At 40.2% G+C, this 15,632-nt stretch overlaps 1 protein-coding gene across 2 annotated transcripts in view; it reads left to right on the forward strand.

Annotated features, from left to right (window-relative positions):
• The window catches only part of LOC117287895 (coatomer subunit zeta-1-like), a 57,869-nt gene that overhangs the window by 26,245 nt on the left and 15,992 nt on the right, over positions 1-15,632 (forward strand). For both annotated transcript variants that reach the window (XM_033768499.1, XM_033768498.1), the window contains exons 5-6: positions 13,071-13,148; positions 13,711-13,801. In XM_033768499.1, coding sequence (XP_033624390.1) covers positions 13,071-13,148; positions 13,711-13,801 — 169 coding nt within the window. The remainder of the gene's footprint in view (positions 1-13,070; positions 13,149-13,710; positions 13,802-15,632) is intronic.

Genomic DNA, 15,632 nt, shown 5'->3' on the forward strand with positions numbered 1-15,632 from the left:
ACTGAATCAAACCAACTTGGTTCAAGATTTTATTCTAATTTGAAATTCAGTATTCCATCAGAAACAAACTCACACAAACTCATTACAAACTTGATCAAAATCATTTCAATTATAAATCCAAGTTGGGAAGGTAGTGCATTCTGCTCCACCAGCCAGGCTCAAAGAGTCAAATAGTACCCATGCCTACTATGTACGTATTCTTATGAACTGTGAAGGGGGTAACCCTGTTTCAGCCAAGGAGAAGGTGGCAATGTGCCCCTGGTGGCTGTTAACTTGGGTTGACCGTGGGTTGACACCCCAAATCAGTCAAGTGTAGACGGTGTGGCTATGTTTACATTTAAACTGCCCTTAATTGACAAAACACTGTATACGTCATGTTTCGCGGGCAAAAAGACACGTAGTCATGGTAAGATTGCATACACTTTCTAGCTGGCTGCCAAAACACAAAGGTTTTGCCCGGCGGTATGCACGCGAGTAATGTTATGGTTTTGAGTGACGTCAGAGGTCACATCGTATATAGCCCTCCTGTTGAAGTTTCCGTCTGGCGTTTTGAATTTGAGTAGGAGGATATCTTATTAAAAAAAAAAAAAAATACCTGATTGAAACTTTCAGAACCAATACTTCTCAAAAGAGATTTCTCAAACCTTCCCTGAAAAAATAACAATATTAATAACAAATTAGAACGAGAATTTTTTAGCGTAGCTGTTTTTTACTGACGCAATTCTGCTAGGGGGTCTGTAAGTGAAGTTTACTACCTGTATTGAAGAGTCTGGACTACCTCTATCAAACGTCAAAATAGCAAACATAACATGATGTCCACATGATGGCTTTGACATTCAGGGACTCTGGTCGGATTGGTGTGGTGTCAATAGTAGTTGGTCATCTAACGGGATGGGTGGGTACTTAAAAACTGACAGGCACACCCTCCTTTGAGACTGGGTTCACAGGGTCAAAGGAAAGTCACCAAAAGTCATGACTTTTGTCAAGTGATTTGCATGTTTCTGGGTCCCGTTGCGGAGGGTCGTAGAAAAGTCAAAGAAATTTTTGGTTTTATGACTAAATTGTGGTCTGGTGGACTGGGTACCGATTCACGTCAGACCATTTAATTTATTTATGTGCACAATTTGAAAACATATTTTGTGCATGCCCAAGAGTGTATTAACAGAGCTTGCCCTTTATATCCGACTAAAGATAATTTGATGTTTTAACAAAAAGACCCTGATATCTATCTTTATGCACCACCAAGGCAGCTCAGATCATCTGACCGCAAACTTCTTCACGTTCCATGTATGCACCACTCTTTGAGAACCCAATCCTTCTCATTCTCTGGCCCATCGCTATGGAACGAACTCCCCCCCTAATCTTTGACAAGTCACTATTTATACCAGCTTCAAACCTTATTTGAAAACTTAATTTTCCTGCACCAGGGGTCGATTTCACAAAGATCTTAGGACTAGTCCTAACTTAGGTCTAGTCCTAGGAGATATTAAAAACTTAAAGCTAGTCCTAAGTTACAATGTACATTAGGACACGTAACGAGTAACTCATCCTACTCTAGATAAGACTAATCTTGAGTAACTCATCCTACTCTAGATAAGACTAGTCTTAACTCTTTATGAAATCTACCCCAGGAGTGTCTTTTAGACGGACATGGTGCATTATGAATAGCCACTATTATTGTTATCTATTAAAAACAATTTTTATTTTCTGTGGAGAACATTTTTAGAATCTCCTTCACCACCACCCTTCTCATCATTTGTTAATTCTTATGACCCTTCTTCATATCCTTTAAGTCCGTCCCATCTTATGCGTTGCCAAGTCCAAGGTAATCCCTAGCTGCTGGATGATTAATACTAATCAACAGTGACATCCATCACTCATCGCCGTCCTCTCAGTCTAAAGACACTTTGTGTGCCGATGACAGTTTCCACTGAGCTCCTTTCAACTCCCGCATTGCTCCATATGACCTCCTTCCCCCTGCTGCTGGTCGGTGGGTGACCTCATGTTGCCTCTAGGCAGGTACCCTGGTGATTTATAATAAATGATGAAATAAAGGGGGAAAGGGATTACAACATAGTGAGGAAGAGGGTACTCTACATTCATGAGCAAGTTGAGTGCGCACATTTTAGTCGACTACTGACCAGCAACGTACATGCGCAGTGGCGCACTCACTCGAACGACTTGTTTGGAAGCCTATAGTCAAACCATGGTACCTGGTATTCAACACTCCATTGCCTTCAACCTTTTTCGCTGTAGTGTCACTGGTTCCCTTCTATGCTTTACACATGTTAGCATGGAGCAGGCTATCAGGATCGTGGAAGAAACCATGGTCCTTAGGCTGGTTCCAAATCGACCACAGTAATCAACCAATGGTCGCCCAGCCTGGGTTCGAGTAAAAATAGTCAACCCTTAGTTAACCATGGTGCACAATCGAATTTGCTCCATGAATAATGGGGTCAGGGGTCATTAGATCCGATGAATCTGTTCAAATTTGCCAACCAGATAATAAAGGTTGATGTACCTGTTTTTGTGTAAATGACATGCTCACGCAAACATGTCAACTTTTAGTCAGGCAGAAAGTGTGCACCTGTCTAAGGGAACGTATTGATGTCATCTGTTAACGTTTCGAGCAGATGCATCTCCTTGTACATAATTATCAAACGTTTGCAATCTTGCTGAATTTAAACTTGACAATACTTCATGTTATGTGTGTTTATTTTCATGTGTAAACACCATAGTTGAAGCTTGCCTGCTGGGATGAAAAAAAAACAAGGACTGCGCAAGTTTAGTATTTTACTTAAAGGGAGGGTACACCTTTGGTTATTACTCCAAAAATTAATGACCATAATAAACTGACTTGGTAAGATGCGCTGCAGCTGTTGATATTAATGTATAACTCAACATTTTGAGAAACAATTCCCTTTAAAGGAATGTGGTTTTAGAAAGAGGGATTTAAAAATATTTCTGATACAAATGACACCGTTCTTGGATTGTGTATTCCAATTATGAATTATTCTTCCTGCAATACTACAAGAAACGCTTCTACCTTTTGAAATGAAATTTTCACTGGTTAATTTGATTATAAACATGTAAAACACGATTAAAACAATTGAACGGTTAAAAAACAAAAGGTCTCCTTTGCCTTCAAACACTCACAACACATCAAACATACTGCTGTAAATCAGTTTAACATGTTTTTTGAGAGATCGTGATCGTACAAGTCTTTGAGATGTTTTTCTCGGAGACCGTCGTTTTGTGAAGGTGGTTATATCTTACTCTCAAGGTGCTCCAGACAGGATGAGTTATGAATCAGCAGAAATGTCAACCCGATAGAAACTTATTTATACCTTTGAGAAGGAGGTTGTAGTTTGGAAACAAGACGTTCTGATCTGGGGACTTACAAAGTAAGTGTTTATTGAAAAGATCAGAACAAAGCCGTGAGTTTGTTACAGACGATGTGTTGTAAATCATCGTTATAAAAAAAAAAGGAGCTAAGTTCAGGGTTCTTCCCATGATTTTTCAAAATTGTGGGGCTTTCTGGACCCAAAATTGTGAAGTTTTGCCAAACGGAAATAAGGTCTCTGGAATGTTTTTTATTTGGTGTCTATCTTGGTTGAAAATGTTTGTATCTTGATAATTTTTGTGAAATTAGTTATAAAAAAAGAAAAAGTTCTTATTAATTTTGTTTTTTGACCCATACACTGATGAGTGTCAGCACTGTATACTCAGTACTTTCCCGAGTCCTGTGACAAAATATCACAGGCATATTACTCGGGTGGGATTCAAACCCACGACCCTTGCAATTCTAGAGCAGTGTCTTACCAACTAGACTACCGAGCTTTCCCGGTAGCTAGAGGCAGTTGGAAACCTATGAAAAAGCTCCTGTTCCTCGCCTGCCTACTCCTCTGGGTCCCCGGTTCAAATCCAGACAAGGGCACGATGTAGATTGGGTTTTTAGTCCTACCTGACTGTGTTGGTTCTCTCTGGAATAATTCTCAGGGGTTTTCCTCCCACATCTAAAACTGAAACTTTCTTCCTTGTCTTCTCGCCGAGGGGTTCTTGGCTAATACAGTGTATGCTTTTCTGAGTTACAATTAAAGGCTTCACAGCCAAAATTTATAAAATTAAATAAATACATACAAACAAACACATTAAAAACAATGGGCTTGAAAAGTCATGGTTCCCACTTTGGAACCCGTGTGGGAACCAAGCACAGGAACGGGCAGATCTGTTGCAATGTCAGAGAGAATGTATACGTGTTTGTTGGACTTAACGCCCTTGTTGTACTTTTTGACAATAATGCAGTGTAGCAGTAGACACGGAATAACATCTTGGTAGTATTTAGGTACTTGTTGGTCATGTGTTAATGATCTTCGATAATACTCATTATGTGTCTTTGTGTGAACTTACACCTGTAAATTGTGAAGTTCAGTTTCGATTGGATCACCTGCTTGTTGTAGTGAGTGAGGAGGAGGGGGGGGGGGCTTTTCCTGATTGGGTACCCTCCAATTGTAACTGCATTTCTAAAGTCTGTAAAAGGTTCTAACCTGGAAACTCTCACGGTTGCACACACGTACTATGTACCGACACCCATATGTTCCTACACTCATAAGTTCCGACAACCTTACATGTACATGTAGGTACTGACAACCATATCCCAACATCCATAATTTCTGCCACCCATATGTTCTGACACCCATAAGTTATGACACCCATATTTTCTGACACCAATATAGTATGTTCCGACACCCACATGTTCTAATACCCATGTGTTCCGACAGCCCTACTGTATTCTCCTACATAACCCTACATGAAGCGTGCAAATTAAGAGTTTTTTTCCTACCTGGGGGTGTTGGAACATAGAGTCAGTCATCACCATCACAAGTTGATATACAGGTAGGTATAAGATGAATCGTCCCTCTCTACGTTCTTTCCACCACCAATCAGTTCTTAGTGATCTATCATCGATTCATTTTCATCCCACCGAGGGCACAGCAAAGTAGAGCTTCTGACTCTCCCTGATTCTGCAGAAAGTTCCCTGAAAATTAATCAATCTTTCCATGTTCTGATGAACAAAGTTGAAAATCTCCAAGATTGCAAGATGATGGCACTGGCAGCTATAAAGATTTGATGCATCTTTGTGAAAGACCCATGTACATGTATACAATAATTATGTATAATTCTTTTCATTCTTTTCATTTTTTATTAATTTTTCGGGAAATTTTGTGTTGGGCGGCAGTCTATTTTTCAGCTGAAGTGCCGGGCGGAAATTGTCAGTGCTGGGCGGGCCCGCCCACCTCCGCCCACCATGGCTACAACGCTGGATGGCAGCTATAAGGATTTGATGCATCTTTTTGAAAGACCCATGTACATGTATACAATATCTTTAATTCTTTTAATATTTGGGTGAGAAATTACCTCTTACTCAAAAACTACGTTACTTCAGAGGGAGCCGTTTCTCACAATGTTTTATACCATCAACAGCTCTCCATTGCTCGTTTTCAAGTAAGTTTCTTTGCTAACAATAATTTTGAGTAATAACCATTGGTGTCTAGGGCTTGATTACACAAAGATAGTCCTAGGACTCTTCAGGAGTTGTTAAAAACTTAACCCAAGTCCTTAGTTAGGTCGAGTAAGAGATAAGACTAGTCTTAACACTTTGTGAAATCCACACCAGTGCCTTTAAGGTCGTCAGTGTTTACATGTAAAGTGCTTTCCTATGATGAGCAATGGTCAACCCACCTGTGAGGGGGGTGGTGAGTGGGTGAATAAGTGTGGGGGGGGGACCCCACTCGAGTCATACCCTCGCTGACTCACCCCCCTGATTCAGTTCATGTGGTTAGGTAATGATATAAGCAACCACTTGCCGCTTCACTGCTGAAGGGTTTGGAAGCAGCCTGCTAGTAGGGACCCACCTGTTCCCTAAAATCGAGGGCAAATCAAAACAGTATCTTCACTCTCATGCTGCACTTCCGATAAGAAAATCTGTTTGAGGGATAAATGGCAACGAGGCTCGGGGTGAGGGGGGGGGGGGGGGTGAGGGACTGGGGAGGCCACTTTCAGAGTTAGAACTTGACTTTGTTAAGAAGGCAGGATGTAGGGTAAATGATGTGGTGAAGAAGTATCTCTCCTTTGAAGTTGAAATCTCAGATTGGTGATAGTGAGGGGAAATCAAAGTAGATGCAAGCTGTAGGGGCAAATCTGAATGAGGGAAGGACTTTGAGTAACTTCTGCTGCCTAAGTGGTATCATGTACGTCGATCCTGAACGGATTCGGCTGATTTAGTTTAAAGCAACTTGTGTAAATCATCAGTCATGATGTTATTCTTGGCCTGGAATTTCATCTTTGAAAGGCCAAGGCCATTTCCATATTGCAAAGGGCACTTTAATTGTAAAATCTGAAAGGAATTACAGAATTGGTTTTTGCTAGCAAAACAAGTTGCTGGCAGTGTAAGCACTTATGCACCGTATAGACAAACTGACAAACCTGTAGAAGTTTGAGATTGATCAGCCATCTGGATCACGAGAAAATAGTGATAAACCGATTACACATTTTGCATGACATCGATTAAAAAAATAAATGAATAAAACGCTCACTGAGCGATAAACTCCAAACAGGAAATTTGTTTTATTTGTTTCTCATCAAATTTGACATTTCAGACAGAAACATTTCAAGGGATGTTTTTTACTATCATCATCATTGACATTAGATTTGGGATTAATTGAATTGAATTGACCTTGTACATGTACATGTAAGTTTGATGTATATCTGTGATCTTAGGCAAGTGTTTTTTACCAGTTCTGTAATAATGTTTCTTTACAGTCTATGGGAAACTTTTGAAGGGGCACCAAGGCCAAGACCAGGGCAACAGAGTCCATGAACTCTGTGGCCTGCGTGCGATTCCTCCAGGCCTGCTATTCTTAAAGGTTTCTTCACCCACATGTTTGGGTTAATGGGAGACTTTAGATGATCCTTTTTCAAGTAGTGGCATACTCATACTCAGACCTACGCACGCAATACTGAGCAAGCGTAACAACGCTCAGAGCCGCAAAAAAGTACCATTATGTCTGCTGCCACCAGTGTCTCGAAAGTGTACTATTTAGGGATTCTCCACCCTCTAGGAACACACCTGTCACTCTGTGGTTTTGATCCAAGCCATCTCAACACTGAGCAGAGGGTCTTTAATCACATGACTTCATCAAAATCTGTGCTTGTTTTGCTTTGAAATATAATACCTATTATGGTACATGAACCTCATATGGTAGAATTGGCATCAGGTTGGCTCAGTGGTTTCTTTCCCTGTCTTTAACCTCTGTGGACCCCGGTTCGAATCCCACCCAGACCATTCCCTTGCAAGTGAATTTTCCCCCACACTGAATATTACTTCTCAATTCCTACAGCTGAAACTTTCACATGTGACTTTTACTGCATCTTTCCTGATTAGTATGCCGATCAATCAGCATTAGATTGACAAAAACCTATTTATGACCCAACCTTTAGGCCATTGAGTGATGAAGTGATACAGAATCCATAACAATCAGGTAAAACAATGGGGTGGATTTCAGAGGATTTGGGGGATTACTTGAGTTCAGGATGTTTGTTTTTAAAAGTAAGTAAGTTTTGCGGTGACAAAACTTTAGTAAGTAAGGCCTGGAATTACACGCAGGCCCTGGAGACCTCTGGTATTGGCCTTGGTGCCCCTTCAACAGTTTCCCTCAGACTTAAAGATTTTTCAATGGAAGTGCCCTTTGCAAAATGAAAATGGCTTTGCCCTTTCAAAGTTGAAATTCAAGGCCTCAGGAGTAGTGGTGCCTCTGAGAAAAACTGGTTTGTACTGCTCGACGTTCAGTCAGTGTGCTCTGACTGTCTCATGTTTTTTTTTTAGTAACACATGTATGTTTTTATACGTCCATGGATGAATGATATTAGCATTTGGTGTGAAGGGGGTTGGAAGGAGTCATTTAGAAGCAGCTGAGGTTCATCTGACTGGAGCACTTTAATATAAAGGGGACAGGAATAGGAATAGAATCCAGGCTTGCTGTCAATTGTAGGTACAGGAAAACCTAATTAGAAGGTATTCCCTTATTATGGTAGTTTCCTTCTGCATTTAACGTAGCCGTAGCCAATTCTCATGTTTGCGTCAGATAAGAGCTGGACCAAAGGAGGACATTTATGGGGGGGAGGGATGTTGCAAATAATTGGGGTGGAAGAGTGTATCTCTGCAAGCCCTTTTAAAGAAATCAAAAAAAAAAATAATATTATTAAAATGGTTGAATTTGAATTTTGATGAAAGCAGGGATGGGATCTTTAAGGCGATTGAGTTTGGATAAAAGTCCGATCACACAGGCCTCGATTACGAGAACCACAACAAAAATGTTAACATTGCACGCCCTCGATTGGTTGAATGAGCGTGGGCGTATTGTGCTTGGAGCATTTCAACCAATAGAATGCGCTCTGTTTGCGTTGTGATCGTTATCGTTTTCGTTATCGCTGCAGTGTGACTTGTTCTTTAAGAAGGACAAACATAAATGGATCCTTAAGCAACACCTGTGCTCATTCATTTTGACTTGACTGTTTTGTAAAGGTGCTCGTGATGACTGTCAGTTTATTTTTGTTCCGGGGAGCACAAGACGAGCACAAGACGGTCAACGCTTGATTGAGAAGATAAGACGTTAGGGGAAAGTACACCCAGTGCAGAACTGCAAAACGAACAATAACATTGTCTGGTTTAAATCTCAATGTCACGGTCTCATACAGTCGCATCTTGTTTGGGTAAAGCCCCACCTCTTTAGTCTTCACTCAAGCACGTGCCGGATATTCTACATCAAAACTTGATTGTTTTACGCCTTGTGACCGCTAACCAAGCACTAAATATTGTCTCCGTTGCTTGGTACTGCTCGTTGGGATGATGTTCCTTTTGACTGAGAGTAGGGACGGTTCTTTTAATAGGGCTTGTCATTAGGCCAGGGCGACTGGTGAAATTTACTGCTCAACTACATGTAGTCGCACCTAGTTTTGTAAATCCCAAGATGCATTGCGGCATATTACTTGCCGCAGGAGAAATAAAGTAAAATTCACGCTGAATGGATTGAAAGATTGTGTCACTGATGTCTGATTGTGTTTCGTAAGTTAATTATGTTATCGTGAAAAGTCGTGAGCGACACAATTGGTTCACCAAGCAGGTAGTCGTGACTGTTTTTGTAGTAGTCGTTGCGGCACAATTAACCGAGAGCTGAAAAACAGTATTCGCGTCTCGACTAAGCAATCAAAAGTCCCGATATCGACACTATGTAATCGCACTAGTCGCCAAAGCTTGCTTGTCATCTCACCAGGCAGAACTGGGAGGCGGGAGAGATAACAAAAGAGTAGAAAGCCAAAGCTTAGGAACGAGGGGGTAAATCAGAGAACAGATGGGGGTAGAGTAGATGAGGATGCAAACAGGTGTACAGGATAAATGGCTGGTCGGATAGGAATTACGGCTGTCTAAAGTTGTTTATGTGATGTGGGGATCAGCTTATAATCAAGAGATGGATTAGAAGGGATTTGTTTCTCAGGCTTGTAACGCTCGAATGCGTTTTCTCAATGTCCCTTTTGGGGTGTGAGAACGCTTCTAAGACCGCATCTCTCGATAGTTTATTATTTTATTTTATATTAAATTAAACTTGCAATGATTTAATCCTTTGACTTCAGGCCTGGATTTCATCTTTGAGATCGTTTTCATTTTGCAAAGGGCACTTCCATTGGAAAATCTTAAAGTCTCATTGCAATGATTTAATCCTTTGACTTCAGGAAAAGATTACTGAATTTTTGTTTTCAAGCCTAGATTTCGTCTTTGAGATTGTTTTCATTTTGCAAAGGGCACTTCAATTGAAAAATCTTAAAGTCTCCTGGAAACTTTTGAAGTGGCACCAAGGCAACGACCAGGGGCAACCGAGGCCATGGCATCTGTGTACATTGTAATTACAATGTTATTTGCTGCATCATCTTCAAAACATAAAGACTGAGAAAAAGGTTCATGTTTTAGTACATGTACTTATTTATATGACCAAAGTGAGGCTGAATGAGAAAGTAGTCTGGCCCCTTTTTGGCGCGATGATGATCATTATTAGCAGTTCACAAAGGGAACATGACCAAGAAGATGGCGTTACAATAAAGGTGTATAGGCCCTTTTGGAATCCACGGGTTTGGCTTTGGATTCGGCTTCAGGCTCGGTTCTCTGGTCTGCATACATGTACCTGATCGCATCGCACGCGTATAGTCAAACCAATTGAGGGGCCAAGCTAGCCGAATCCCAAGCCAAAGCTCTGGGTTCGAAAAGGTTGACAGAGTCATCTCAAGGTTAAATGCTATCATGAAGAACACCCTGGGGAGGAGGTGGGAAGAACGATGGGAGGAACCCATTAGTAAAGAGGACCTTTCTGATGAATTGTCCAAGGTGAAAGGCCTGGAGCCCGTCGTCTCTCAGTCGTCTCTGAGTCGTCTCATCGGCTGCCATCGACTGCCATCGGCTGCCATCTTCAAATCTTAATGACTCAGCCCTAGCATCTTGGATGCACTTGACTCTGGATTTCCCATGACTGGTTGAACCCCGTGGATTTGGGTTTGATGCCCAGAGGGGGTGTGCAGGGCCATGGTAGGGGTGCTTTCAGGAGGAGATAGCCCAGTTTAAGGGGTACGGGATCAGTGCGGATCAGATATTGATGAGTCAGTGCACAATGGGGCAAACTTGGCACCAAAGGGTAAAAATGATGAAGTATGACACACTTCGGTAAAGTGAATAGAAGTAAAAGTAATGTGATTCTGATTAATGGCTTTTATTGACAGTGGACATTTATAAAGTAGAATCCATTACGTCAAATTAAAGGGAAGGATGTATATATGTCATTTGGTAATCACCCTCAAAATTTATGGCAGTACAAACTTACTTGGTTCAAAGTATTTCAGCAGCTTTAGATAGTATAAAAAGCATTTTGAGAAACATTTCTTTTTGAAGAAATATGGTTATGACAAATATGTAAATTTGAATCTGAGAAACATTATTGTCAGATACGATTCTCAGATAGTGTATTCCAATAACGGATTATTCTTCCTGCGTGGTCACAACAGCTCTGGATTTTCGGCGATATCTCAAAAATGCGACTACCTTTTGAAATAAATTTTCCACAGTTCAGTTTTGTTGTATGTTCCTATGTTTGATTCTCTTTGTCTTTAACCACAATCAGTAAATAACATAGAAATGATGATACACATATGGTTTGAAGATGATGAGTTCATAGGTTTGATGTGCACCCCATTCTACCAAAATGACTGAACATTTGTTGCCCTGAGAGAGGTTAGGGTAGCTAGAGGATGGAGAAGGGGCATCTAAACCCCCCTCCACACTCCCCTAAGGAGGTTCGTTATCAGACAGCAAAGTTTAATTGAACATGTCAGATTCTGAAGGTTTCCTCCAAAAGAAATTAACAGGATGGACTCTTTAACCTTCCAGGGTTTTTGGATCAGGCCCAGGGTATGTATATTCATCTCTCTTGAAGATGTGGCAATGTTAACTTAACGATATCTTATCTGGGTCACCTTCCCCCCCTTCTTACCCAACGGCATTATTGAATCATGTGGTCCGACTGATGGGTACAAACTTGACTTCGACGTCACGTAGTGTTCCCTTTCCACACCGAGACTAATTTACATTAATCTCCTCAAATTTACCGCACTTTCCAAAACCTTCCGAGTTACTTTGAACTTCAGGAAGCGTAGTCATGTTAAGAAAACCATATTCTGGTATTAATGCTCGGAGGCGATGAGTAATTATCGATACTTGGGAGAAATGTGTCACATTGCGGTACTCCAAATTAGATTGGTAATCTGTTTAATTGTTGCCATGGAAAAAATCTAGATTTAAGTCGACAAGTGTCTACTTTAATATGGCTCGACGGGTCTAAATTAAGACTGGCGTTACATGTTCATGCATCTGAACTGTTCAAGTATCGCATCATAAAACAAGCATCAGATGAGCAGATAAAACTAATAATCAATATTTCAATTACTTAGGAATTAGGTGTAGCTTTATGCTGTTTACAAAGGTACCCAGCTGGCTGACGACTCTGTTTCTGCAGAAGGTTCCATGAAAGTAAACCAATCTTTCCATGTTCTGACGAGCAAATTGGAAAGTATCCCTGATTATGGAAACTTGGTCCCTGTTATGTTGAATGTATTTTCTAAACATCTCCTGCCCAGGTAGTAGTTAAAAAGCAGGACGGTTCTTTTCAGAACTGAGAAGTCTCCCGAATTCCCAAAATCTACTTAGCGGTAGTACAGTGTAAATTGTGATCCTACATACATGTAGGTTCCCTTTGTGGGATCTTACCCAATGATGATAAAGAAAAATTTGGACAAATTTCTTCTTCCATCTTAAAATTACACTGTTTCTTTTCTTAACCCTCTTCTCTTAACTTCTTCTACTATGCAATTTTGGTGGTCTAGTTGGTAAGACACTGCTCTAGAATTGCAAAGGTCGTGGGTTCAAATCCCACCTGAGTAATATGCCTGTGATTTTTGTTCACAGAGTATACAGTGCTGACACGCATCAGTGGAAGTGTCGTGTCCGAGTGGTTAAGAGCACCGAATTCAAACTCTGGTGTTTCTGATCAGCAGAGTGTGGGTTTGAATCCCCAGCCGTGACACTTTACCATTGCTTCCTCCTTCGGATGGGACGTAAAGCCGTTGGTCCCATGTGTTGTGTAACACATGTAAAAGAACCCAGTGCACTTACCGAAAAGAGAAGGGGTTGGCCCCAGTGTTCCTGGTTGTGGCTGCTTCATGCGCCGTAGCACCTTGTAAACCCTTATAAGTGCTACATTATTGGGTCTCAGAATCCATCACTGCAATAACCTATCTTTCTGAAAGTTTGTATACACTCAGCGTCTTTAATAACCTTGTTTGGTAGATACATGGTGTACGTGCGCTATTATAAGACTTTGATTATATTATATTATATGGGTAAAACAAAAAATTCATCTTTATCCCTGATGCCATCTACTAAATATCCATCTATTCTTCTTTCTTTACCCCAGGAAGAATGTTGAGAAGAGAGCCCTCCTTGATCATCTTGATGCAGCTTTCTTGGCCGTTGATGAGATCGTTGATGGCGGGTGAGTTCATAAAATCAAATTTGACATAATAATAATAACAAGGAATTGTCAAAAGTACCTTTCCCAAGGATAGAAAGCACATACAAGAAAGAAAAACTTAATGGTTTAAGAGGTCAGTTTTAAAGTTCTTTCTAGACTGAGAAATGGAGATGGAGTTCCTGAGTTGTTGTGGCAGATCATTCTAGAGCTTTGGACCCGACGAAGAAAAGGACATTTCCACAGCATGCTTTTTTACATCACACTGTGACTTTCAAACAATTTTCCCGCCAGTTGCTTCACTTCATCTCGTAAAATTGCATTGTTGTGTACATAATGTGTACAATTGTCCATGTTCATTAAAAGGGTTTGTTCCCTTTTTTTCGATCAAATTTTTCCCCATGACATAAATTCCTACTCACTGCGAATGATATGTAATATAATTTACCTCTAGAAGTTAAAGTCAAGTTTTTTTAGAAAAAAAAAGTGAAAAAAAAGTGAAAATGAGTCATCAAATAGCCCGTCTTTAAGAACTGTTTAAGAAATTTGCTGATAAATTTTGTTTGTATTTGCTTTTTTGCATTAGGATCATTCTAGAGTCGGACTACAGCAATGTTGTACAGAGGATTGCTGTTAGAGGGGACGACATTCCAATTAATGAACAGACAGTTGCTCAGGTATTTTTATTTTCTTTTTTATTTGAGTTTTTCCCAGACCTCCATGAAACACATTCAATTAACGTTCAATTTACATCAGGGATCAGGGTCAAATTTCATAAAGCCGTTTAGCAGAAAATGCTGCTTGATTTCGCTAAGCAAAAAATTAGTGGGGTGCCAGTCGCAACAATGTTAACTTAACGGATTTTGGCTGGTATTCTGTTTTTTTGCTAAGAAATATTTTCATGTGCTTAGCAAGTTTATGTGCTAATAATAGGCTTTATGAAATAGGGCCCTGGGGTGGATTTCACAAAGGTAGTCCTAACTTAGGACTAATCCTAGGCAATGCTAAGAGATAGGACCAGTCCTCAGTTAGGATGAGTTACTGGTACTAACTTAGGACTGGTCCTATCTCTTAGCATTGCTAAGTGGTTTCTATCCCTGCCTTTTCGAATCCCACGTCAGACCAGGAGCCTTGCATGTGGATCGGGTTTTCAGTTACTCCCTGAGAAAGCGGTTACATTACTGTTAACTCTACCACCCATGTGGGCCTGACTTCTTTTTATAGTCAGCTCCATGTAGTCTCGTTTTGTTTCTTTAAATAGTGCCCTGTTTGACAAAGTCACACGTTTGGCAACATGTCACACGATGACCCGAAAACACGGAATGACCCTTGCATAGTTGTGCATTTCATTTTGTCAAACTACATAGTTCTACATTTGTTGCATGTTGTTCATTCCATGCAAGGTTGGTTTGGCAGAAGGATCCTGTGAAAAAACGTCTATTCAAGTATTAAATCTTTAAAACCTAGGCAGAACTAAAGGTGGTTTATAGAGTATTTGGTCAACCTTCCTCGGATCAGCGGAATTCACCTTTTTTTATAATCTCATTTGTGCCATTCAAACTTGAAAAAACACTGGAATTTTGATAGTTTCATCTATTTTGGTGAAGTTACAATTGCATGCCTGGTTATGCTTCAGTTACATTTTTAACCACAAACATGAAGCACAGATTCCTCCAGGGTTGTTTTATCGTGTCTGAAAATAACTAGGTTTGAATGATTGACCTCAAAATGCAAGCTCTGAATGTTTTTTATTTTATCTCCTTTAACATGTGAGTATTGGCAAAAACAGTTTCTATTTTCAGACGTGTTGTTTTCCATCCATAATAAACCTAAAATCTGGATTCCACATTTTGAAGTAAAACTGTGAAAACACCACTTGTTTTTTCATTGGCACTTAAACAAATATATAGACAGAACAATTTGTTATTTTTATGGAGATGATATTATGCTCCAGGCAAATTACTTGATCCAAGTGATCGATTATAAAACAACATGACATCATAATACTAGATACATGTAATGACCTCTTATTTTGACCTTCAAGTTTTCTCAATAGAAAAAGGGAAAATGTCAAATTCAATTTTGTGATTTACTCATTTTCCGAAAGATTGAGTCCTCGTGTGAATGGGGAAAAATTACAAGTCTTGCGTTAAAATGGTGTAAATTGCCATTGCAGGCCAGATACTTCAAGGAGGCAACAAAGGCGATCGCTTCCATGCCCCATGGTCATTGTCTTGGTGCACTTGAAATGTTGCAGTAGAAGTTTCCAATTTCCTCAAAGGGTGCCCTTTACGAAAGAAAAAAATGCCGTTGTGCTCTTGCCTTTTCAAAAATGAAGCACACATGCCTGCATTGTAATAAATACCCTTCCAGTGCATTATTTTTTAACATCCAAAACGGGTCTTTTCAGCATTCCAGTTGTAGCTACTGCCGAAGCCTGCAGTTCGGACATGGCCTAACAAATCACTCAAATGGAAAATGAGAAATAAGAATTAGCTGTTGCAAACA

Source organism: Asterias rubens, chromosome 3 (assembly GCF_902459465.1).
Source record: "Asterias rubens chromosome 3, eAstRub1.3, whole genome shotgun sequence".
Taxonomy (NCBI): domain Eukaryota; kingdom Metazoa; phylum Echinodermata; class Asteroidea; order Forcipulatida; family Asteriidae; genus Asterias; species Asterias rubens.